Below are 27610 nucleotides of genomic sequence, written 5' to 3'. Positions count from 1 at the left end.
TATGATCTGAGGAGAAAAAGATAATTCACAAAGCTCCAGTTCATTCAAGGTGTTATGCTGAATCCCCAAAGCATTCCTAAAGCATTGCCTTAAACATTCTGAATCAAGTGCCTGGCTTTTAAAATGGGAACCTATAATCTCTTGGCAAAAAAAAAAAAAAAAAAAAAAGTAAGTGTGATTTATCACTCCAATCTTGCAGTCTCTGTAATGCAGACATTTCACTCCTGGGAATGGATAGTCCTGATTGCCTCGAAGCAGACTGTAAACGTGTCATTCGTGACCAGACAACTTGACTTCTAATGGCCTGCAACCAAGTAAAATAAGCACGCAGGGTGACGACCACCACCAGGCAGCTGGACATCATTCCTCATTATCCCAGTGACATTCTGTATTCTTCTGAAATGACTTTTTTTAAAAAAAGTTATGACTTCAGAATAATCTTCTAATATAAAACTATAGGATCTCCATAATAGAAAGCTGTTAAATCTTAAATGTTACACACCCAAATGACAATCTCAAAAGGACCCAATATGGTGTACTTATTGTAAAGTAAATATATGCCACCTTTGTCTTCGTCAGCAGATAGTTAACTGTGGATCGTCTGCTGAAGGCGTGGCTTCATCCCAGCAATGAATTCTAGGCGGGCTCTGCTCTGGCTCGCAGGGCTTGTCATATCTCTAACGGAACAGGGCTTCACTTGATAAAGGCCATCTCCTCCTCTCCCACCCATTATGCCGGACTGTTCAGGTAATATTTACAATTTCAGCCAGTGAGTTCGGCATGACGATTTTACTCAGCAATAGAGAAAACTCAGATGGACAAAAGCTTAATTGTCTCTACAAATCTAAGGAGCCGGGACTCAGGCCCCAAACTTTGCTCTGGAGAGACCGGAGAGCCACCTGGCAGCAGATCTCAAACTGATTCTGAAACAAAGCTGACCTCAGGGTGTGAGCCAGGGAGAGCTGTGAGACTCCAGCAGGGTAAATAAATCTGCTGTGATGTCTTGCTGGATATTATATCCACCATGAAATTTGGCGGAGCTGCTGGAACCGATCCTGATAGCACATGAAACCTGGGAAACAGGGTCTAACTGAAGCACTTCAGTGGCTCTCACCGTTTATAGGAGTTTGGGTAGGTGAAACCGAAGGGTAATTTCACTGAGGTGGTGGACCATGGGTGGGAAATGACCCAAACCTGAAGATTTGGGAAAGCCCAGGTAGCTCCAGCGTGGAGAGGCAGGCTCTCTAGAAGCCATGTGAAGAGAGTAACTGGTGATTGGTAATTTGGCTGGCACGGCATTCAGACAAGCGGCGTCTACCTTCAGATGGTAGCTATTTTCCCAATGCTCTGGCAATTAAATAGTTTTGAGTGCTAACTTATCTCCGCAATTTTTTAGAAGAAAGAACGAATCTCCAAGGGACCATTTGACTGGAAAAGTAGCCTTTTCTATTCTGCTCTAGGATGGGAAAACACAGAGAGCCCTATCATGAGATTACTCATGTTTTGGGGTCATGAATGCATGGAAGCAGAAGTCTTTTCCTTGAGATAGGCCAGTGAACACCACATTATAAAAACTGTGATAAGCACTCGTTACTGAGTGTTTATGATTATAGGCACCGATATGTTTAATTTCCTTTCCATCATTTTAGTCTCACCAAATACCTTAAGGGGGAAGAGATCATTATTATTCTTTATACATAAGGAAATCAGAGTAATGAGATGTTTATAAATTGCTTAAGGTCACACAACAAGTAGGATGTAAACCCAGAATTGACTCTAGCTTAACAACCCCTGAAACATGAGGAACCTCAAGTAAGAGAATGGTTCAGATTTTGAGAAGGCCACAAGACTTACCTATTCTATCTAGTATTTCAGTCACCATGAAGTGGATAGCTCCTAGTTGACTCTGATAGTTTTAGTTTGATTTTTCTATCAATATTAATTTGGAGATTAAATATATATACATATATATAGTGTGTATATATACACACACATATATATAGTGTGTGTATTATATATACTATATATATTAATTATACTTTAAGTTCTGGGATACATGTGCAGAATGTGCAGGTTTGTTACATAGGTATACACGTGCCATGGTGGTTTGCTGCATCCATCAACCCATCATCTACATTAGGTATTTCTCCTAATGCTACACCTTCCTTAGCCCCGCACTCTCCAACAGGCCCCATTGTATGATGTTCCCCTCCCTGTGTCCATGTGTTCTCATTGTTCAACTCCCATTTATGAGTGAGAGCATGCGGTGTTTGATTTTCTGTTCCTGTATTGGTTTGCTGAGAATGATGGTTTCTAGCTTCATCCATGTCCCTGCAAAGGGCATGAACTCATCATTTTTTATAGCTGCATAGTATTCCATGGTGTATATGTGCCACATTTTCTTTATCCAATCTATCATTGATGGGCATTTGGGTTGGTTCCAAGTCTTTGCTATTGTGAAGAGTGCCACAATAAACATATGTGCACATGTGTCTTTATAGTAGAATGATTTATAATCCTTTGGGTATATACCCAGTAATGGGATTGCTGGGTCAAAAGGTAGTAGTTCTGATTCTAGATCCTTGAGGAATCACCACACTATTTCCCACAATGGTTGAACTAATTTACACCCCCATAAACAGTGTAAAAGTATTCCTATTTCTCCACATCCTCTCCAGCATCTGTTGTTTCCTGACTTTTTAATAATCACCATTCTAACTGGCATGCGATCGTATCTCATTGTGGTTTTGATTTGCTTTTCTTTAATGACCAGTGATGAAGATCTGTTTTTCATATGCTTGTTGGTTGCATAAATGTCTTCTTTTGAGAAGTGTCTGTTCATATCATTTGCCCACTTTTTGATGGGGTTGTTTTTTTCTTGTAAATTTGTTTAAGTTCCTTGAAGATTCTGTATATTAGCCCTTTGACAGATGGATAGATTGCAAAAATTTTCTTCCATTCTGTAGGTTGCCTGTTCACTCTGATGATAGTTTATTTTGCTGTACAGAAGCTCTTTAGTTTAATTAGATCCCACTGGTCAATTTTGACTTTTGTCACCATTACTATTGGTGTTTTAGTCATGAAGACTTTGCCCATGCCTATGTCCTGAATGGTATTGCCTAGGTTTTCTTCTAGGATTTTTACAGTTTTGAGTCTTATGTTTAAGTCTTTAATCCGTCTTGAGTTAATTTTTGTATAAGGTGTAAGGCAGGGATACAGTTTCAGTTTTCTGCATATGGCTAGCAAGTTTTCCCAATGCAATTTATTAAATAGGAAATCCTTTCCCCATTGCTTGTTTTTGTCAGTCAAGCAGAAGAAAGAATATCAGAGATTGAAGATCAACTTAATGAAATAAAGCATGAAGACAAGATTAGAGAAAAAAGAATGAAAAGGAATAAACAAAGCGTCCAAGAAATATGGGACTATGTGAAAAGACCAAACCTACATTTGATTGGTGTGCCTGAAAGTGATGGGGAGAATGGAACCAAGTTGGAAAACACTCTTCAGGATATTATCCAGGAGAACTTCCCCAAACTAGCAAGACAAGCCAAAATTCAAATTCAGGAAATGCAGAGAACACCACAAAGATACTCCTCGAGAAGAGCAACCCCAAGACACATAATTGTCAGATTCACCAAGGTTGAAATGAAGGAAAAAATGTTAAGGGCAGCTAGAGAGAAAGGTTGGATTACCTACAGAGGGAAGCACATCAGACTAACAGCAGATGTCTCTGCAGAAACCCTACAAGCCAGAAGAGAGTGGGGGACAATATTCAACATTCTTAAAGAAAAGATTTTTCAACCCAGAATTTTATATCCAGCCAAACTAAGCTTCATAAGTGAAGGAGAAATAAAATCCTTTACAGACAAGCAAATACTGAGAGATTTTGTCACCACCAGGCCTGCCTTATAAGAGCTCCTGAAGGAAGCACTAAATATGGAAAGGAACAACTGGTACTAGCCACTGCAGAAACATACCAAATTGTAAAGACCATTGACACTATGAAGAAACTCATTAACTAACAGACAAAATAGCCAGCTAGCATCGTAATGACAGGATCAAATTCACACATAAGAATATTAACCTTAAATGTAAATGGGCTAAATGCCCCAGTTAAAAGACACAGAATGGCAAATTGGATAAAGAGTCAAGACCCATCAGTATGCTTTATTCAGGAGACCCATCTCATGTGCAAAGACACACAGAGGCTCAAAATAAAAGGATGGAGGAACATTTACCAAGAAAATGGAAAGTAAAAAAAAGCAGGGTTGCAATCCTAGTTTCTGATAAAACAGACCTTAAATCAACAAAGATCAAAAAAGACAAGGAAGACCATCACATAACAGTAAAGGGGTTAATGCCACCAGAAGAGCTATCCTAAATATATACGCACCCAATACATAAAGCACCCAGATTCATAAAGCAAGTTCTTAGAGACCTAAGGAGAGACTTAGACTCCCATACAATAATAGTGGGAGACTTTAACACCCCACTGTCAATATTAGACAGATCAATGAGACAGAAAATTAACAAGGATATTCAGGACTTGAACTCAGCTCTGGACCAAGCAGACCGAATAAACATCTACAGAACTCTCCACCCCCAATCAACAGAATACACATTCTTCTCAGCATCACATCACACTTATTCTAAAATTGACCACGCAATTGGAAGTAAAACACTCCCTAGCAAATGCAAAAGAATAGAAATCATAACAATCTCAGACCACAGTGCAATCAAATTAGAACTTAGGATTACGAAACTCACTCAAAACCACACAACTACATGGAAACTGAACAACCTGCTCCTGAATGACTACTGGGTAAATAATGACATTAAGGCAGGAATAAATAAGTTCTTTGAAAGCAATGAGAACAAAGACACAATGTACCAGAATCTCTGGCACAGAGTTAAAGCAGTGTTTAGAGGGAAAATTATAGCACTAAATGCCCACAGGAGAAAGTGGGAAAGATCCAAAATCAACACCCTAACACCACAATTAAAATAACTAGAGAAGCAAGAGCAAACAAACTCAAAAGCTAGCAGAAGACCAGAAATAACTAAGATCAGAGCAGAACTGAAGGAGATAGAGACATGGAAAACCCTTCAAAAAACCAATGAATCCAGGAGCTGTTTTTTGGAAAAGATTAACAAAATAGATAGACCACTAGCCAGACTAACAAAGAAGAAAAGAGAGAAGAATCAAATAGACACAATAAAAAATGATAAAGGGGATATCACCACTGATCCCACAGAAATATAAACTACCATCAGAGAATACTATACATACCTCTATGCAAATAAACTAGAAAATCTAGAAGAAATGGATAAATTCTTCTAGAAAATCTAGAAGAAATGGACACATACACTCTCCTAAGACTAAACCAGAAAGAAGTCGAATCCCTGAAGAGACCAATAACAAGTTCTGAAATTGAGGCAGTAATTAATAGCCTATGAATCAAAAAAAGCCCAGGACCAGATGGAATCACAGCTGAATTCTACCAGAGGTAAAAAGAGTAGCTGGTACTATTCCTTTTGAAACTATTCCAAACAGGGACTCCTCCCTAACTCATTTTATGAGGCCAGCATCATCCTGATACCAAAACCTGGCAGAGATGCAACAAAAACGAAAATTTCAGGCCAATATCCCTGATGAACATTGAGGTGAAAATCCCTAATAAAATACTGGCAAACCGAATCCAGCAGCAGAACAAAAAGCCTAACCAACACGATCAAGTGGGCTTCATCTGGGGATGCAAGGCTGTTTCAATATATGCAAATCAATAAACATAATCCATCACATAAACAGAACCAATGACAACAACCATATGATTATCTCAATAGATGCAGAAAAAGCCTTCGGTAAAATTCAACACTCCTTCATGCTAAAAACTCTCAATAAACTAAGTATCGATGGAAGGTATCTCAAAATAATAAGAGCTATTTATGACAAACCCACAGCCAATATCATACCGAATGGGCAAAAACTGGAAGCATTCCCTTTGAAAACCAGCACAAGACAAGGATGCCCTCTCTCACCACTCCTATTCAACATAGTATTGGAAGTTCTGGCCAGGGTCAGGCAAGAGAAAGAAATAAAGGGTATTCAATTAGGAAGAGAGGAAGTCAAGTTGTCTCTGTTTGCAGATGACATGATTGTATATTCAGAAAACCCCATCATCTCAGCCCCAAATCTCCTTAAGCCAATATTCTACTTCAGCAAAGTCTCAAGATACAAAATCAATGTGCAAAAATCACAAGCATTCCTATATACCAATAGACAAACAGAGAGCCAAATCATGAATAAACTCCCATTCACAATTGCTACAAAGAGAATAAAATATCTAGGAATATAACTTACAAGAGATGTGAAGGACTTCTTCAAGGAGAACTACAAACCACTGCTCAAGGAAACAAGAGAGGACACAAACAAATGGAAGAACATTCCATGCTCATGGATAGGAAGAATCAGTATCGTGAAAATGGCCATACTGCCCAAAGTAATTTGTAGATTCAGTGCTATCCCCATCAAGCTATCACTGACTTTCTTTACAGAATTAGAAAAAACTACTTTAAAGTTCATATGGAACCAAAAAGAGCCTGCATAGCCAAGACAATCCTAAGCCAAAAGAACAAAGCTGGAGGCATCACACTACCTGACTTCAAACTATACTACAAGGCTACAGTAACCAAAACAGCATGGTACTGGTATCAAAACATATAGACCAATGGTACAGAACAGAAGCCTCAGAAATAATACCACACATCAGCAACCATCTGATCTTTGATTAAATATATTTTTGATTCCCTATTAGACCCCACCTGAAGCCAAGTGCATTTAATGTTCAACCTTCATGAAAACTCCAATTAGCAGTTCTGTTGAGCATGTACTAAAGTGGTGGTTCCCAAAGTGTAGACCTTGGCCAGCATCATCAGTGTCACCTGGGGACTCCTTAGGAATGCAGCTTCTTGGGCCCTGCCTCAGATCTGATGAATCCAAAACTCTGGGGACAGGGCCTGTGTGTTAACCAGCTTTGCTAGTCATTAGATACATGCTAAAGTTTGAGAATCACTGCTATAAAGCATTAGGAGGGGCATAGATGGAATTACTTTTTCACATGGAGAAACAATGACTTTAAAATTTACTCTTTTTTTTTCTTTACAGAAGGTTTTTACCTCATTTCCAAATCTTCATTCTCCTGTGGTACAAATTTGTACAAGGCAACATAGGTGTTCATCTGTAATGGGTCTTTGGAAAGAGATCCCTGAAAGAGAAAATAAAAGAAAAATGAGATAAGAAAGGTGAAAGAAATTGAGAGAGGAAAGAAACAAGAAATGGAGAAATTATTGCAATGTAATATCAGTGTATGGATCATAAGTGTTAAAATATCTAACCATTATTAAAGATTTTCTTTCAACTTTGCATTAATTTTTAATTTCTTAACCGAGGTTGGTTTCACTATAAACAATTTGAAAACAATTATTTGGAACTCTTTGTCAGAAATATTGCAATTTTCTTCAAATACATTTTCTTTGATAATATAGTTGTTCATGAAAAATGATACAAGTTAGACTTCAGAAATGGGAATATTCTCTCTAAAGAAAGAGGGACACATGAATAGTAGTGCATAACTCTCACTTCCTAAAATTAACTGTTTATCAGTTAGCTGTAAAGTTGGTATCTAGTGCATCAAAGGGAACCAGGTATATTCATCTGGCAATTAGTTCATTTATGTTGAGAAAAAAGCATAGGTTTTGGCATCAGACTGATTCAGTTTACTACCATCTATTCGCAACGAAACCTTGCAATAATGACAATATAAGCTGCTGTTTTCATAGTTTGTTGTGTGCCAGGCATTATGTTACATGCATTAGCATACTTCAACTTACCAACAACTCTGTTAGGGAGATTCTATTGTTGTCCCCAATTTACAGATGATAAAAGACTCTTGTAAGTGTCATATAAATATTAGCTATTATTACTAACCAAATAAATGTTAATGCTATAAAAACATTTATGCTTTATAATAAACAAGTTAAAATTATATATTATGTCATATATAGTTGCATCATATATCTAACTATATACTAATATAATAAATACATGCTATAAATTTATAGAAAACATACACAAAAGCTGTACACAACTATATATCTTTTTATCTATAATTCACTCTGCTCTTCAAAGCTCAGGTACGTTATATAATATTATTGTAGTCTGTCTTAATTTTACATATGTAAATGAACATATAAAATATGACATATGTGCTAGAAAATAAAGTGATAATATACTATATAATTCTATAATCTACATATTATATAACAGAAACGAAAGGTGCACAGTGCAATGCTTACTCTTTTTACCTTTTATGCAATGAGATAGTTCTGTTTATTCCATGCTATGGTACATTGTGTTATATTATTCTATTCTCGAAAGATGCTGGTCTGGACCCACTAAATTGATTTCATGAGCCACTTGAATGGCAACCTGCAGGTCTATCTAAGCACTCCTGTCTGACTTGTCTTCTGTGACATCCATAAATACCTGGTGGCTTATGTTCTTCGCCGGATCTCTGAAATCATCAGTGCCATTTTCTGGATATGTAAACACTGAAGGAGACAAGAGAAAGCAGGTGCTTTATGAATCTAGTAACCATTTAAAAAAATATGCCTGAAAGATGGCTTTATTTATTCTAAGTACCATAGCTTCTACTTTACTACTTATTGCATTTTTCTCACTCTCTGTGACCCAGTGTTCAGGTCGTCTTCCACGTGACTCTTCTCCTGCCTCCCCATGCAGTATTCTGTACCACCTTCTCTGTGCTCCCACAACTTTTGTACATGCCTGACTAGTACTTGCCTCATATAATGATTGGCAATAGTGTGTTCATATTTGATCTCATTGGATAGTGTACCTCTCAGGAGCATTTGTCCTCGTTGAATGCATCAAACTGCTTGTTAATGGGGTGGTGGGTGAGGTATATCCACTTTAGTTGTATTTGAGCTGCCTCTTCTAAGTATGATTCTTTAATCTATATTCAATATCTCGATTCTAGTTTCTTGAAGATATCTACATTGTATTTTGAAGATTAAAGCTTTAGTTTTAAACTTCAAAATATTTCCTTGATTTCTTATTGTCAACACATTGGGGCTACTATTTATTTTTTCTTTTAGTTTATTATTGGGAAGTATAATTTTCTTCCTTTTGTATTTAAGTATCCATTCTGTAGCCTTTGATAGTGGACAACCTTAACAAAATGGGCAGGAAGCCTGGGCATGGTGGCTCACACTTGTAATCCCAGCACTTTGGGAGGCCGAGGCGGGTGGATCACTTCAGGTCAGGAGTTCAAGACCAGCTTGGCCAACTTGGTGAAACCCCATCCCTACTAAAATACAAAAATTAGCTGAGCATGGTGGCACATGCCTGTACTCCCAGCTACTTGGGAGGCTGAGGCAGGAGAATCACTTAAGCCTGGTGGGAGGTGGAGATTGCAGTAAGCCCAGAGCGCACCACTGCACTCCAGCCTGGGTGACAGAGTGAGACTCCATCAAAAAAACAAAAACAAAAACAAAAAACAAAAAACAAAAAACAAAATGAGCAGGAGTTTTCATTGTTCACATACCCAGCTGTGGGATGTCCCTGATGGATAATGGGACTTCTGCCTTATCTAGTTTGGTCAGCCTCACCTACATCCATGACTAATGTCATAACTTTATCCTTCTCATCATAGGTATTTTCCTTAAACAAAAATGTGGTAAATATTTCCAAGTTTATATAATAAAGCTCTGTTGTTTAAATTACTCTACCATTTTGATGACTTGAAATTTTAAGATTATACATTGCTGCTTTATTCTTCTCTTTGATTTCCCTTCAGATTATCAAGGAAATGTCCGTAGAGGGAGGGGAACACCACAGAAAGCTCTATAACCTATTACATTAGTGCACTGACATTCTTCACTGTTCTTAAAATAGCCTCAACAACAGTGATACAGAAAAAGTGCTTCAGAACAAGAGCCTCTGTAAATGTACTGATGCTTATCAAATATCTATTCTTCTTGGCTTATAGTTCCAGAGTTTATGGAGGCAATTCCATTATCCCTAGGAAGCCAATATGCAGTCACTGGTGGGGCTTTGGTTTGTAAGTAACTAGAAAACGAAGGTCCGATTCTATGAATCTTGTCTGCCTCGATATTTGGCCACTTAACTTGATGTTTACCAGTCTAAAAAGAGTAGAGATTAGCAAAACCTTTTTCTGGTATTGTGTGACTGTCTGAAATCCTGCTGTAAACACTTGATTCCCTAAGTATAAAACCAGACACCTCTAAAAGAATATTAAATATTTGAATGGAAATGTAAAGAGAATCTTCCTAGAAAATTCTTGATTTGAACCAAAAGGGCGTCTACAATGTTCAGTGTTGATTGATTTTACAATTTTATAATTTCACATTGTTTTAATTTTTGCATTGAATCTCCCTCTGACCCTCTGGCTCAAAATGTATATCATCTTTGTAAACTTTGCTGAAAAATATTTGAAGTGACCTTATATATGTTTTCATGTATGGCTGCAAACAGAAATCGAAGGTGGCAAAAATAATTTTTAAAACCTATTCCAACCATTTCTAAGACTTTGATTTAATGGAAGGGGAGAAAAGAAAGGTAACTACCAAAAACATATCATATGCCTTTTATTTTTGGTGCTTTAAATTATTTCATGAAAAATAATTTGGTTGTTTATTTCACCCATAACAAGTATTCAAAGAATATGTCTATTATGTAGGCATAGTTTCTAATGTTACAGAAGCAAAATGAACCTTTAGTTCTTTAGTTCTTATCACATCCCCAAAGAACTTTCTTCTTCTCCTATCCTATATACTGTCTTTTGCTTTTTACCTTGCAGACCTGTGAGGCCCAAGACCACCGTGTTTTTTAGTTAGATTATTAACTTTTTAACCTGGTAAAGCTGCAAGTTACATTACTGGATTATCTGACGTGAACCAAAATTTGCATCCCTGGAATAAGTTCAGCTGGGTAATTATACAATGTCTTTTAAAAATACTTTATGGGTTCAGTTTACGGAGATTTTGCTTGAGATTTCTGCATCTGTATTCAAGAGAAAGACTGGCCAGTGATTTTCCTTTTTCGTGTCATCCTTGTTTGGGTTTAAAGTCAGTATAATCGTAGCCTCACCAACTGAGTTGGAGAATGCTGCTGTCCTTCCTCGTTGCTACTTCTTGTTTCTCTGAAAGAGCTTATGTAATCTGAAAATTTTCTCTTTGTCAGAAATATTGCAATTTTCTTCAAATACATTTTCTCTTCCTTAAATGTTTCATACATTTTCTTTGATAATATAGTTGTTCATGAAAAATGATACAAGTTAGACTTCAGAAATGGGAATATTCTCTCTAAAGAAAGAGGGACACATGAATAGTAGTGCATAACTCTCACTTCCTAAAATTAACTGTTTATCAGTTAGCTGTAAAGTTGGTATCTAGTGCATCAAAGGGAACCAGGTATATTCATCTGGCAATTAGTTCATTTATGTTGAGAAAAAAGCATAGGTTTTGGCATCAGACTGATTCAGTTTACTACCATCTATTCGCAACGAAACCTTGCAATAATGACAATATAAGCTGCTGTTTTCATAGTTTGTTGTGTGCCAGGCATTATGTTACATGCATTAGCATACTTCAACTTACCAACAACTCTGTTCATTTGTGGGAAGTTTTTGAGGTCTAGTTTAAAATTTTCTTCCTCTAGAGAGGGTTTACATTTGTTTCTGCCAAATGCCTGGTGATCTTACTGTACCTGGGCCACTTAAAACTAAATTAAACGAAAATATCATATTATTATATTATTTGCCCAGACAGGTAGTATGAATTCAGGCCCTAAAATCCAAGTAAGCAGACTGGTTCTTTCGTTCCTCCTTTCTTTCCTTTCTTCCCTCCCTCCCTTCTTTTTCTCTGCCTGTCTTTCTTTCTTTCTCTCTCCTCCCCACTTTTTTGTTTCCTTTCTTTTCCACTTGAGTTAAGGCTGATATAGCATATTCCTCTGCAGGGAATTCTCTTTGTCCAGTGATCCTAAGGGTACCTTTTGGGGTATTAATATTTTTCTAAAGGGCCTCTCATCCAACCTAATACTCTGGCCACTCCCCATTTTATTGTCTATTGTTCATAAATGGGGCCTATTATTTCCCAAGCTAAGGCTCTAGGATGTGCACAGTAAACATTGGCCTTTACCTGCTTATATCTCTGAATTCATGTTTTACTGTCATTCCTAGATGCTAAGGAATTGCCTTATTTTGCTGCCAGCTCAGCCATGCATTAACTAGATTTTTTTTAAAACAATTCTTTCTCTTAACAGTTTTAGGAGTGCTAAACTGGGAAAAATTCCTCTGAATGGCCAGTTCTCCACATTGCTGGAAAGGGAATCTTCTGTTCAAGTTTAAAAATATCTTTACCTGAACTTGAAACAAAGCATGTGTTGCAGAAACATACCACAGATATTTGCATCTGTAATTTAGAAATTATACACTGGAGTGGTACCAAACCCAGGGGCATCTGCCAATTTAACCTTGAAAATATCTGCTCTTTTTTTTTTTGACACCTTAAAATTTGAGATATTGAATTAGTACATGCTGAAGGCTAGGATTCATTTTCCAGATCTGAGCTTGCCTTTTTTTTTCAGGATAAAATTTCTTTGCTTTAGTGTAAAGTGAGGTAGTATTCGATTTTGTAATATCCTTAAGTGGCTGTGATTAACCCAGCCCTTTTTGAAGAAAATTCTAGGAATTTGTATTGCTTATGTCCTCTACTGTCTGTTTCTCTTCCAGGAAAATTATGATCACATGCAGTCATTCTGAAATGCAATTACTGAGGGCAGCCAATAACGTTATTATTTGGCATTTGGAGCTGAAATAGGCAGGCCAGATTTTACTTCAGGCGAGATTTTACTTCTCTCTTTGCTCGTTACTTTGTTGTGAGTGAAGTTTCTAGCAGTTAAGCCAAAGGTGAAGACCAACAATTTCCTCCATGTATATTTATGATGCATCCAGGAATAGCGTTCAAAACAACAACCAGAAACACTCAGACGTGCCAAGGATTGTTTATAAGAGAGAAAGCAGAGACTGTACTCTTAGCAGTAAAGAAATTAGTACGAATTGCACTTCCTTCCCAGGTGGCTTTGGAGATACTCCTCAAGGAATTTGACATAATAGCTGGTTGGAAGAAATGACACCTGAATGCACTGCATATTTTTTAAGACATAAATGAAACGTGTAATGCAGAACTGGTTGTGACTGTAATCCCAGACACTGCTTCTGAGCAGCAACACCCTCCTTGCATGACTGAGAAGATCTGTGGGAACTTGGACCACATATGTAGGGTGTTTTCTCCATGTTTGAGAACAAACTGCATGGACAGGACATTAAAGTCAATCAAAGGAAAGTGTTTTGAAGCAAACTGCTGCATAATTAATCCTCCTAGCTTCTCAGGGTGCATTGTAGAGAAAGCTATTGCTGATCAAAAGAATTGTTAATACATCTCCAACACTTTTTTGGAGTTTATTGCTTGCTAAGCTCTTTCACCAGATCTCTTTGAAAAAGGCTGTGAAAATGCCCCTTAACATAGAAGAGATGGAAAATTGTCAACTTGGTGTCTTTGTGTGTACTACTCTGTGACTTAGTTTCCTTATCTATACCAGGGTACTGTGGTGTGCATGTGTGCATATTGGAGGGGAGGGAATTGGACTAAGTGACCTCTAGTCCTACCTCTTAAACTTGAATGAGACTACGAACCACAGATTCATATGCAGATCCTGATTCAGCAGGTGTGGAATGGCCTGAAACTTGGTATTTCTAACAGGCTTTCAACTGATGCTCACGTGAGTTGTCCATGGGCCACATTTAGAGTAGTGAGGCTCTACCTGCATCTCTGACACTTTATGACTGTATGATGGCTTTGTTAATAGCAGCGATGCTACAAATCAATGATTGCTAAATATAGCTCTTCCTATTGTAAAATCCTATTAAGACCACCTTTTAAGAGAAGAAACCCTCAGTGTAAATTGTGTTCTAACTCCTCGAGGAATTGGTGAGCAACAGCATAGACAGAGCCAGACCAGGATGGCTGAGGCAGAGAGTTAAGCAGTGAGCACATGCTGGGCATAATTTTGAGAAGCAGCAAATAGAGTTTGCTGATGGATTACATCTGAGGTGTGAGAGGAAGAGGTAGTCAGAGCTGATTTCAAAGACTTTGGCCTAATCAACTGGTTGAATAGAGTTCCTATTTACTGAGCAGAGAAAATTGTGGGAAGAGCCAGTCTGAATGTGTGGCTGGGTGAGGGGATCAAGAGTAAAGTTTGGGTACGTTAACTTTAAGATGACAATTCTGCATTCAGATGGCAATGTCCAATAGGTGATAGGCATCTGGAGGCAGCAAAGAATCCTAATACTGAAGATGAAGTTTGAGTCAACAATGAATGGATAGTATTTACATTCATTATCTCATCCGAAGATCATAAGAACCCTATGGATTTGGTGTTATTATCTTCATTTTAGAGATGAGGTGATGGAAGCAGAGAGAGGCTAGGTCACTGCTTCAGGATCACATGATCATTAAGTGACGTCTAGCATTCTGCCTCCAGAGCAAAGATGGGCCAAGGACCAAATGTTTCCAGTGCCGTTAGTGAGGAGGAGGCCAGCAGTGACGTTGGTGAGAAGAGCGTCAGGGGAAGGGGGAAGGCAGTAGTCAGACTCAGGACTGAGCAGCTGATCACACTTAAAGCATTAACATGCAAGTCTCTGGTGAGTCAGATCCTTAGATACTGAGAAACTCTAGGGTTGCTGTTTAAGTTCAATTGCTGGTCCTGCAATGCCAGACAGTTGGGCTGGGATGGCCCTGCTGTGATGCTGACCCACTATGAGGTTCCCCTTGAAGCCAACACCCTCTAATTTGTCTCTCTAATGGCACTGCTAAGTGCTCAGTGATTGTTTGCATTATCTAAAAGTACAGTTTTCCCGATGCGATGCCAAAGAGTCCTTACCCCAGCGGTGAGCTTTAGCAGATGTGTGTGGGCCTGGCAAGGGGGGGCATGGTGAACACTGGCACTTATTTAGGAAGGAAAATCATAGGGCAGCTGAGCACGTGGTGCCTTGTGGGAATTACAGGCACAGTCCTAACTAGAGAAGAGACATACATGAATTCCCAGAGTGAAGGAAGAAAAAGTGATACCTCATCAGACAGCTGTTGACAAAACAGCTCTGTGGTATTGAATGAGGAATTTCTGCATACAGGCTGGAAAAGGCAGGGCTGGGATTGGAGTTTGGAAGGATAACTTCTGCCATGAGAATACATTCAGCTCAAGTTAACAATGCAACTCAGGTCCTGCAGGACTTTGACTGACACACTTTTGCTAATCACAGTAAATGCTTCATAAATATTTTTTGATAAATGAGTGGAGGTTAAGTAGTTATTGATGTCAAAAAGGCCCAGCAAGAATGCATCCATAAGGGTCTGGTCACATGTCTTTAAGCTCTGGATTACGAGGCAGCTCTTTCTTAATGTCAGCAAGTGGAAGTATGAAGTTAGCATTTAATAAAGATTTTAGAAATTATTATAACAAAGGCTTAAATTATTAGATTAAATAATTTTAATATAGAATGTTTGGTTGGATTGTACATATCAATTTTTTGAGCTTCTTAGTTGTCTCTGCTGGGGAAGGAGCCAAATGTGAGGCCCACACTTCCCTCCTGGGCCCCACCACCACTTGATTTCAGGTACCTAAGGTGTAGCACAAATTAACTTCTCTGTGTATGGTTTGCTAATGGGATCTAGCTCAGTGGAGGAAATGACATATTCACAAAAAGTTCTGGAAGCGACTCTTCAACCCCAATACAGCTCATTATATACATATATATCATATATATGATATACTATATCTGCTATATAGTATATCATATATATCATATATATGCTATATAATATATGATATACATATATGATATATATGATATATAATATATATGATATACATATATGATATATAATATATGTGATATACATATATGATATATATGAGTATATATACTCTCATAAAGCATGAGAACTCAGGATATAGAACTCAGGAAGATATTAGAGCAAATCACTGAAATCCACCAGAAACAATGCTCACATTCTCTCCAGAACATTGAACACTTGCCCTGATTAAATTCCAAAGCGAGAAGAGAAAGCAAGGGGACTGGAAATCAACTTGACCTGCCCACTGACCGTGACTCATGTGATCACATTTGTGCTGTGCCAGCTCCCTCACTCACCGCTGTTGCTGCGTTTCCTTAGGTCATACCCGCCTCCTGGCCCATTGGCTTCCTCAGGAACCTCCACGAGATCTGAAGTCTTGCAGGAAAGAGGAAAGAGCATGGGATGAGCAATGTTATATCTGTGGGTCAATTGAGCAGAGATTTTGGTGTAAGAGAACTTAGGTAGAACTTGTATGTGTACACATAAGGACCCAATGATTGCTGTCTTGGCTGTTTGGCTAACTTCGGAGAAGCTCTGTCCACTAGGGGGCACTGTACCTCCCTTCAGGTGTCTATGGCAGGCTCAGGCTTGGTGATGGTAGGTACCCAGTGAGTGTTGAATGAATGTCTAGAAGCACAGGCCACAGCCAGGCTTCTTCCCAGGAATAGGCAACAGAGAGAAATCAGAATTCCTGTCCATATCCTGTCACTTAAAATTTTCAATAAAACGCTAGCTCTTTCTACAAGTGTTTTAAATATTAGTTTTAGAGAATGGGATGCACTATGGAGAGATGCACTACTTAGATACAAGTTAAATACTGTTTCCACTGCTGCAAAATTAATTGTTGTTATAATATGTATCCTGACTCTCTTTTTAAAGTAAGTCACAATCGTTCTTCCATTTAGGTTACAGAAATAACAAGAACAAAAACAACAATAATAACAATAACAGCTCTCTAAATAGCTAATGGTTCCTGATCATTTACCACGTACTGTTTTTAAGGACTTTATAGATACCATCTCATTTATTCCCCAAGTTAATCCTATGGTGGACCAATTTTTCAGAGAGGACTCTGAAGCCCAGAGAGAATCGGTAGCTCTATTTGAGGCCCCACAGTTAATACATGGTGGAGCTGGGGCTGTGGCTCACAGGTGTTGCCTCCAGAGCTCGTGCTCTTAAGCATTGTGCTTTATCCATTGGTGTGCTAAAGCATCTCCGTGGGCTGGTGAGAGTCTCATGGTTATCACACTGGCGGCATGAAATGGATCACCACAGGAGTTTTACTCCATGGAATTGGCAAATGCTACAAATCAGGGTCCAGCTCTGACCTGGTGGTTAAACGTTTATTAGCACACCACTGAGTGCCTCTTTCAAAGGGCCACGTGACCCAGTTTCTGTCTAACTGGCTCTATCCTCTTCAAAACAGGAATTTAGGGGGCCTCTGTGGACAGTCATATATATGTTTTTTTTTTTTTTTTGAGATGGAGTCTTGCTCTGTCACCCAGGCTGGCGTGCAGTGGTGTGATCTCGGCTCCATTTCCTGGGTTCAGGAGATTCTTGTGCCTCAGCCTCTCAAGTAGCTGGGATTACAGGTATGCACCCCCATGCCTGGCTAATTTTTGTATTTTTGGTAGAGATGCGATTTCACCATGTTGGCCAGGCTCATCTCGAACTCCTGACCTCAGGTGATCTGCCTGCCTCAGCCTCCCAAAGTGCTGGGATTATAGGCATGAGCCACCGTGCCTGGCCTGATTGACAGTCATATTTTTAAAAATTATTTATTTATATCTTATCGGAGAGGAAAAAGTTATCTTCTTAGCTCTCCTAGCCAGCTCTAGAGCCCTTTAGCACCACCCTCCAGAGACTGATTTTTGTTACAATTTAGCTTTAAGATTTTTTTTTCAAACACTGTTACTTTCATGACACAGCAGAAAGAAGAAAAAAAAAGTCACAGAGTCTCTAAGTCACTCATGCCCTGCTCCCTTTGAAGCTCACAATTTCTATACAGAAGTTGGTTTGTAGAGAATTTCACTTATGTTAATTTAATCTTATGAAACTGAAGATTATTCATAAACTAGCCAACTAACTCCCAGAATGTTGTTTGAATTTGGTTTCTTCTAGCCTTCCCAAAGCCATCAAGCCTTTTATATTTTAGAACATTTGAAAGTACATTGAGAAAAACATAACAATTTGGAAACAGCCAAGCAGTGACTTCTCAACAATGTAAGACAAATGCCTCTGCAACCCTGGAAGAAAATAAACCTGTGGAACAAAGCTTTGCTGTGCAGGAATATGTTAACTTTAGGACATAAAAATACTAAAAAAAATAAATAAATAAAAATAAATGCAGGATGCTGAAGTTCATTACCACTGACCTGCAGGCAGGAAACAAAATCACTTTAAAGTACCAACCAATCTATGTCTCTGTTTTCTTCCTTTGAGGATAGTTGGACTTTGGGGAAAGAGTGAAGTGACAGATCTTTAAGTACAATTTGGTTTGTCTTTGTCTCCCTGCAGCTGTCAGAACAACGCCTTCACAGAGCTAAACTCCAACAAATATCTACTGGTGGAACCAGTGCCAGTATAAGTGGACGGAAATAAATGGACATCCCTTTGACATTCAGAAAACTATGCTTTTTGCTCCTAAAACCAGTCTGTAGGGTTCAGATGTTGCTAAAGACAAAGCTATATTAGAGATGAAAGCAAACTGGACATCCCCAATTGTCCTTCTGGTGGTCTTACTACTTCTCAGCATCAGCCCCAAATGAGGAGGCTGACATGTTCATTGCCTACTATGGAATGTTTCCAAGGAGGTCTGTTTGTCATAGTCCAGCAAAGCTCAGAACCGCAGAAGCAGCCATCTACTGCTCATGCAGATAGATCAGAGCCATCTCTGGGGAGCCGTCTCTCCGCGATTGCCTCTATGTGCTGACTTTTCAGTTGCCCTTCCATCAATGCCAGCCTCACACAACCATGGAGAGGCTTGCACTGAAGTGAGATGACCTCCCGGCTCTCACCAAAGATTTGAGAAAGGCTTGTTCAGAATGCTGGTCAAAGGGGACAGAGATCTCTCTACTCTGACCAGTTGTGTTTGTGCTTTTCCTTTGACTGCTGGATGGCATCTACAAACAGTCTTGCCTTGTAGGGGGAGATGGTTACAGGCTGAGAGTGAGCTCTGTGTGGTTTTGGGGAAGCAACTCATTGACAGCAATGGCCCTCCTCACTCCCCTGAGAAAGGAGATGCGATGTGGTAGGTGGGATTAGGGAGATGAGTAGCGTTCTTGGATCTCTGTTTCAAACTTCAGATCCAGGCTTGTGGCCACTGTAAGTGTGTCACTCAAATGCTGTTCACACAGAGATGGAGTAAGAGCAAGGGTGAAGAGGAGAGAGACAGAGGGCTGGTTTATTTGGAAGCAAACTTTAGTTTTTAATTTAACTCAGCAATTCTCCAACTTCAACGTGCATCAGAATCACCTGGAGGGTTTTTAAAAATGGAAATTGTTGGGCTCCCCAAATCAGATTTTCCGATTTTGCAGCTCCTAGAGAGAAACCCAAATTTGCATTTCTAACAAGTTTCAGGTGATGCTGATGCTGTAGATCCAGAGACCACACACTGAGAACCACTGATTTAGCTCATTGCCAGCCTTCTATTATAGAAGTTTAGGCAGTTTTGACTGAGGAGGGTGCTCATTCATTCATTGATTCGTGCACTCATCACATATGTATTGACTCTATGAAGGGCCAGCAGAACCTGGGCCTTTGTATTGTTACAAAGTTCTCCAGTGGATTCTGATATGCCCCAGCATTTGAGAATCACTGGTATAAAGTAATGAAAACACAAAGCTGTGAATAAAAGAGTCCTTGCATTTAAGCAGGTTAGTCTAATTGAGGAGAGGACTGGGAAATTGAGAGAAAAATCAAACCGGAAAATGAAAATTACCAAGCAATCGATAACCAATGGATTAATGAACTGGATGCTCCGGGGGACCAGGGAAGAGGCAGGTGCCCAACCAGACCCAGAAGCTTGGAGAGATGTTGTCTGAGAGAGGTGGAGATAGTTTGAATGTCTGAACAGAGCATGACTATGCAGGAAATGGAAAACTGTGCCCGGAGCTTAGGGTGTGAGAAATGAAGTGTTGTGTGGATCCCGGAGGATTCTGAGATCAGTCTTCAAAAGTTCCTTGTTAATTCTTCCTCATTCTTCACACATTTCTTGAGTATTCACTATGTGCCAGGCACTCTGTCAGTCCCTGGTGTAATGAGATGAATAAGGAACGGGACCTAGATACTCACCAGATACTCAGCATTTATTTAGGGAATCGATACAATAGCAGATGAGTACAATGCAATCATGTATATTCCTTAAGAAAGGAATTCTTGAAGGCTTGTGGGAGGAGCAACTCACCATGCTTGGGGCAGTCTGGGAACTGTTCATTGTTGGTGTAAAAATAGAGTGGGTCTTAAAAAATTTCAGCTCAGTGGAGCAACATGTTCTGAGTCATAGATATGTTATAGGGCTTGGGGCGTGCAGGGGAAAGTGGGTTTTTAGGGTAATGACAGGACTCATATGCCATGCCTAAGAGTTTGGGCATTATTGTTCTGACATAAGCATAGAGGATTTTAATTAGGGAAGTTGTGCAAAGCCTTTCTTTAAGGGTTGATAAATCAGGGGCACTGTTAAGGGTAGGCTCAAAAGGGTAGCACAGTTATTTCTTTATAATAATCTGAGTGAGAGATTATGAGGTTCAAACCTCTAGTACTGGTGATAAATACTAAGGGTATCTTTGATATTATTTCTGAGGTGTGAATTATAGGACCTAATCCCTAATGGAATATGAGTTTAATCTGAATCTGCTGATTTTGCAATATCTGTAGGACTGGTTCGGTGCTTGGGCAAGAGGAAATATCTAAGGGAGTCATCAGTGTAGAGGTGGTGCTTGAACTAAAGGAATGTGACAGAGGTCAACCAAAAAGAAAGTAGAATAAGAAGACCAAGAAAAGCAGACCCCTGGGAACACTCCAACTTACGGAGTTACAGGAGGACACGTCGGAGAAGGAGATGGGCTGAGCAGAACAGGGAAGGTACCCTTGAGTAAGTCAGGGGTTTTTAACACTGCCCAAGCATAAGTGGCTCTGGGAAATGCCCTTCTCAGGTAACATACTTGCCTTGTTAATATACTACATCCTGTTTAGCCTCACAATAACTCAGGTTGAAAGAAAACACTGTTAAGGCCTGGATGCGTAATGAAAATGAAACAGCTGGGTTCAGTGGCATGCACCTGTAATCCCAGCTACTCAGTACACTCAGGCAGGAGGATCGTTTGACTCCAGGAGTTTGAGGCCAACCTGGGCAACACAGCAAGACTTCATCTCTAAAAAAATTTTTTGAGTGAATTAAAATAAAGAACAGTAACAATTTCCATTCATTGAGCATCAATTATGTCAGGCCCTGTGCTAAACACTTTATGTATATTATTGTTACCCAACCTAAGCAGCCTTTATTTACATATAAATCCTACCCACGGATGCTTTGTATACTTTCATCACATTAGCACTATTTTTATTCTTCTTTCAGTAAAAGAATTTGCGTTATCTTTTGGATGCCAAATGACAATGATCTCCTCCCTAAGGAGGTAATCAGGTATCTTAAAATGACACACATTATCCCCTCACTGCTTTGAGGCAATGTCTACTGAAGCAAAAACATTTTTCATCTTTGCTATGAAATGCTTCAATACTCATATGACACAGTCACTATAATATCCTTAACACATGTATGTTACGTTCTCAATCTTAATAAAATGAGATAAGACATATAAAAGTGTATTTTTTAAAAAATGGTAAACAAGGCCACCATTGTCAAATTTCTTGGCTGTTGAAATTTCTTCTTCAGAAATAAGTTGTGAATTCTAAGGGTACAAAGCTATGTCTTCCTCTTCTTTTGTGTCCCCTACAGTGCTAGTAAACTGTAGGCCATTCATGTCTGCTAGCTGAGTAGAAGAAAGAACTATCTGACGTCAATTTTACGTACAGTAAGGAAAAAGAGTAAAAATGATTTTCAGTTCTTTCCTCTCAGAAATCAGTGAATGCATGAAGAACAGGGCTTTAAACATGAGTTTAAAGATGGCTTCAAGGATAGCCACATGGCATTAGGCAGAGGACCTATAAACCTACCTACTTGCCTACCGACCTACATTCCTATTCACCTATCTACAATCTTGTGGCTTCACCTGCACCCAGTGAGGAAGCTGCTTCAACTCGGTCTCTGAGAACCCCTCCCAGGAGTGTGCCCTGCCCCTCTTCCCATAATCCACCTAATCAGTTGATGTTGAGAGGACTCAATGGGGCAGACCATTTTGAAGTCTCATCTGTGTCTTGCCTGGAAGCTTCCAGTCCAGCAGAGGCTGCAACAATGGAACTGGCAACTAGGTGCTGGCTATCCTAAGTGGCCATGTGAACTGGAAGGTCCTTGCCTCTTTGCTGGAGGAATGGTGGCTTCCAGCATGGGCTGAAGAGTTATATGGCATCTTGGAGTATTTGTAGAAATTCTGGTTGAAACAACCAGAGACAAGATGATGATAACAGGTCACAGAGATGCATGCGACAGTCAGTGTAAGTCAGATGAAACTTAGGAGAGGTGCGTGGAAGGGTGAGCGTCCCACAGAGTCATAGTTCAGGTACCGTTGAGAGGGCAGTTTTTGTGTGCAATCAAGAGGCGTGCCCTCTCTTACAGAGAAAAGACAAAAGATGTGAGAAATAGCTGTGTCTTTGAACTGGAATGTAGCTAAAAGGAAAACTGGAAATAGCCAGGACTTCCAAGTTCCTGACCATTGTTTGAGCCAAACATTTATGTGTGTTGACTCATATGTTATCTAATATTGGTGGGAAGGTAAAGGAGAGGGGGTCCATGGGAAGGGTCAAGAAGCATGAGGCCAAGGGGATGGTCTTTGGGCAGGAAAGTAAAATAATCCCTGGGTGTTGACAACAGAAAGTTAATCCTTAGTGGCTCAAAACACTTTGGGTTTCTCTTTGGCAGGTGCCTGACTCCCTGCAGACCTGCCCTCATGAGGCAGTTAGGTGGAGTCCCCCATACTGGAGTGCCTGAGGCCCGCTCTGCCCAGGACCGCCATAGACAAACTGAGGAAGGAAGAGGATAATTACAGAGGTTCTGTGAGGTGAGTCAGAGCCACTGCCGGAGCTGCCCTTCTTTGTCCTCTGGGCCAGGGAGGTGCCGAAGCGGAGGGTCTCGTAGACAGGGTCCACCTTATTGCCACAGGCTGCAACAGAAGAGAAAGTTCATCTGAGGAAGCTCATCTGAGAGGACCCAGCCAACTGCTTACCACATCTCCTGGGTGAACAGCACCTGAGAAGCAGGCTCTGTGCAGAGGACCTCAGCCTCTGGGTAGACAGGGCTTTCATGGCCAAGTGTTCCTCACAGATGCGCCCCCATGCAGCATGCTCCCGTTTGCAGGTCCTGCCATGTACCAACTAGTACTCTGCTCCCAAATTCTTCCTGATTGGATTTCCTGTTTCATTACTCCTCTCTAATTTCCAGATTCTTACAGGGACCAGCTTTATTGCCTCTACTGGGAGGCTGTGCTCACCAAGGTGCAAAGCCTTGACACACAAAGTTTGCAGTAGGAGGCAACTGTTTTAGAAATAACTTGTCACTACTGAGCCTCATTAATTTCTAATTGAAAGCTTTCTAATTTACAAATTTCTAGTTTAAAACTTGCCCCCCTAAAAAAGCAAAAATAGATGTCGAGATTTTCAGAGAGAGAAAAAAAATAATAGAAGTAAACTGAAAAATATTGTTAGAGAAGAAATCCAAGCCAAAGCTATCAATAAATATAGGGTATCTCTTGATCTTCATTAGAGAATAATATATTCACTCAGCTCCTACTAAGCATTGGTGTATAACCTATATTTATTTTTTATAGCAATTATGAAACGCAGCAATTGCTGTTCTCATTTTGTAGGAGTTGACAGGTCAAGTAACTTGTTCAAAGACACGCAGTTGTCAATAGGGAGCTGAGCTTTGAGTCTGGTCTGGGGGATGCCATGCTCTGTGTTCTTTCCACTTCACCATGCTGCTGACGGTGGGATTACTAAGCCTTTGGGACTTAGGTGTTTTCTGAGCTTCATCAGGGAAAGGATGAAAATTCCTGGACAATTTGGTCCACTTTATGTTTCCCTTCCAGCAAAACACACAGTCATACCCCAAACAGCCACCAAACAAGTACACAGAGATACCCCATGGGTTTTGCAGCCCTGGGAGGACAGTAGCCATTACTAACTTTGCTGCTTCAAACTCAACTCAACCCATCAATGTCCCGACTCACCAATGGGCATAACTTCTTTAATGCAGCCAAACTGTTCATGAATGAGCAAGGGGGAGCTGTAGTAACGCCGAAACCCCTTTGGCTGGAGAGAGAATGAGGAAGGCAAGGGGTTAATGTCAAGGGAGATGGAGAAAATCATACAAGAGCTCCCTAAATAAAACCAATTGGTTTCTCCAGGAGCACCCTCCTGTCTCCCATTAACATGCTGATTTATCCTATAATTCCACAATTTAACCCCAGCAGGGACACAGAGGCAGGGAGGAATAGTGGCAACAAGCAAGTTACACTCTATCCAGAAAACAAGGTCCTGGCCCTGACCTCCCCAGTCCTGCCTGTCCTCCTTCTGCAGGGCACTGCAGCCTCCTTTGTATCCCAGATCTTCATTGCCTCCTGGATTACAAGTGGACTGCCACATATTATTTCACCACAGTTTGTTATTGTGGTTTGTTAAAATAATATAAATAAAAGAAAGGCCTGGGCATGGGTAAGTAGACCTCAGAGGGAGGCCTAAAAGCTCTTGTATATCTGAAGAGCTTTACCCAGAATCATTTGCTCTGTGTTCTGGATTCTGTTCTCTCTTTTTCCGACCTCTCCTTCATGGTCTGTCTTGGCTTATGGGAATCACCACTGGAGAAGGAGAAGGGGAAGCAGGGGAGGCAGAAGTTTGAGAAAAGAGACATTGCAAATCAGAGTAAATAGATAAACTAAGAACCTGGACTCACTATACGCCACCACTGGATGGGAACTTGGTGGCCCAGTCCCTACGAGAATTCCAGAATCCTCCGTAATGTTCCTGGAAAGTGGTGTCCCTTGTCGGTACACTGTCAGTGATGGTAGGGGGTGAAGGAGCATTCACTAACCCTAGAGGCAAGACATTATCTTTTATCGCTAAGACTTAGTATCCACTGATGTTAGGCCTTTCCCCAGGAGCCTCAAAGGACAATAGAGTTACTCTTCTAAACTTTAGGCCTAAAATTTTTTGAAGACAGCTGTTGATGTCCTGTCTAATTATTCTCTAGGGTAGACATTCTTGGTACTTTTTACAATCCTTTGGCCATCCTAGTTTCAAATACCCTCAAATTTGTGCTCTGGATTGCTTTTTGAAAAAAAATTTTTGAGATAGGTTCTAGCTCTGTCACTCAGGCTAGAGTGCAGTTGTGCAATCTGGCTTACTGAAACCTCTGCCTTCCGGGCTCAAGCGATCCTCTAATCTCAGCCTCCTGAGTAGCTGAAACTACAGGCACACACCAACACACCCAGCTAATTTTTAAATTTTTTTTTTTTTTTTGAGACAGAGTTTCACTCTGTCGCCCAAGCTAGAGTGCAGTGGCGCGATCTTGGCTCACTGCAACCTCCACCTCCCGGGTTCATGCCATTCTCCTGCCTCAGCCTCCTGAGTAGCTGGGACTACAGGTGCCTGCCACCATGCCCGCTAATTTTTTTTTCTTTTTTTGTATTTTTAGTAGCAACAGGGTTTCACCATGTTAGCCAGGATGGTCTCCATCTCCTGACCTTGTGATCCACCCGCCTCGGCCTCCCAAAGCGCTGAGATTACAGGCATGAGCCACCGCACCCGGCCTAATTTTTAAATTTTTGTAGAGATGGGGTCTCACCATGTTGCCCAGGCTGGTCTCGAACTCCTGGGTTTAAGCGATCGACCCACCTTAGTGTCCCAAGTGCTGGGATTATAGGCGTGAGCCATTGTGCCAGGCTTGAATTGCTTCTTAATCAATATGTGGCACCAGGACTGAAGCCCATCCTCCTGAGATGGTATGATCAGCCATCTCAAGGGCCATTCAATCTCCCTTGGTTTGGCCAACATTATTCTGTTAAATTGGTGCTGATATTTATTACTCTCTCCTCTTTTGTGTGAGCTTAGCTCTTATCCTCTCTTGTTACCCACTGAGCTGACAACCAGGGAAGCACTAGGGTGACCAACCATTAGTTAGCCTGGGGCTTAGGGGGTTCCTGAGATGCATGACTTTCACTTTTAAAACCTGAACAGTCCCAGGATGTGGGACTTTCAGTATTAAAACTGAGAAAGTGCCAACCTGGGAGAAGTTGGTCACTCTATTAATGACCGTGACTCCCTTTCAAGGTAGGGCATTGTTGATTAGGTTGACAAAGCTCCTTGTCCTTGTTTTCTGATGATGCCAATTAGGAAACCAAGCTGGCAGCCAGTTCTGGGGTGCTTTGCTCAGGGTTTCAGGGAAGGACTGCAGCAGGCAAGTGCCCTAGCAGGGAGGTGTGGGCCTCACTCCTGGCACAAGCCCTTACCAGCTTGCCCATGCACCGCTGGGATGCCAGGCCATCTGTGCACTTGTGGTGGATGCTCATCTTACAGGCTTTGCAGCGCAGTCCATGCTTAGCATTTGTTCCTGTCAGGCACATGGCAAACTTTGGTTAGGATACAACCTGCCCTTTCCTGCTGATTAGTCTAAAATCACAGAAAACAAGGTTCCCTCTATAACCAGGTAATTCTTTCCTACAACTTTTTCATGAAGCTTTCAAAATGGAAAAAAATATATATATGGTAGACTCTTCTGCTTTCTCCTACATCTGGTTTCTCCCCATCTTTCCTATTCACTACTCCAGCAACTCTAAGCCTCCTCCATGTCCTTTGTTCCCTCAATTCAAGCTAGTAAATTCCATTTTCTTTGCTTTTCATGTAGATTACTCAGTTCTACTTTTCTGTGTCTTACTGAGTAGTGCAAGTCCTGAACTTTCATGTATTTTCTTCTTTCTGTCACCGGATCTGAGCTGTTGGACAAACTCTCAGGGAAATGATTGATTCGGGGGAAGGGCAGGTCTGTGTGAGAGTGGGGCTGAGAGTCTTCTAAAAAGGGGAGAGAGGACTCAATCAGATGCCAACCCCAGCCTGGGGAAAGAGGAAGAGGATGTGAATGATAATGAAATTGTGGCTGAGGTGAGTCACTTAGCTTCTTGGGACAGGGTGTTATCATGGAGTGAGAAGAAAGAAGGCGGAGAAGAAAAGGCAGAGAGCCATCCTGGTAGCTGCATGCACAAAGGCCCAAGGCAGGAGCACTGGAGAGGAACTGGGAGGCCCAGGAAGAGGGCAGGGTGTGGGAGCTTCAGGAAGATGGCAGGTGCTGCACACCGGTGTTCATTATTTCAGAAAGTGGCTGGATAAAGGTTAAGACAGGATGTTAAAATGGGTGTGTTCTCCCTTCATCTAGTCCAAGACAAGAGAATGCAAGACAAGAGGTGCCATCTGCTCTGATATCCCAAAGTAA

At 40.5% G+C, this 27610-nt stretch overlaps 1 protein-coding gene across 3 annotated transcripts in view; it reads right to left on the bottom strand.

Moving 5' to 3' along the window:
* STAC (SH3 and cysteine rich domain) overlaps window positions 1–27610 on the bottom strand; it is a 161266-nt gene that overhangs the window by 35068 nt on the left and 98588 nt on the right. For all 3 annotated transcript variants that reach the window (XM_017956025.2, XM_031663860.1, XM_009201902.4), the window contains exons 3-8: window positions 26634–26734; window positions 24357–24438; window positions 23176–23291; window positions 16311–16389; window positions 8546–8610; window positions 7177–7265 (exon numbers count right to left, since the gene is read on the bottom strand). In XM_017956025.2, the coding sequence (XP_017811514.1) occupies window positions 7177–7265; window positions 8546–8610; window positions 16311–16389; window positions 23176–23291; window positions 24357–24438; window positions 26634–26734 (532 nt within the window). The remainder of the gene's footprint in view (window positions 1–7176; window positions 7266–8545; window positions 8611–16310; window positions 16390–23175; window positions 23292–24356; window positions 24439–26633; window positions 26735–27610) is intronic.

The sequence above is a fragment of the Papio anubis genome, chromosome 2 (assembly GCF_008728515.1).
Source record: "Papio anubis isolate 15944 chromosome 2, Panubis1.0, whole genome shotgun sequence".
In the NCBI taxonomy this organism is placed as follows: domain Eukaryota; kingdom Metazoa; phylum Chordata; class Mammalia; order Primates; family Cercopithecidae; genus Papio; species Papio anubis.
The sequence above is the reverse complement of the archived record's forward strand: the minus strand, read 5'-3'. Positions and strand labels throughout refer to the sequence as shown.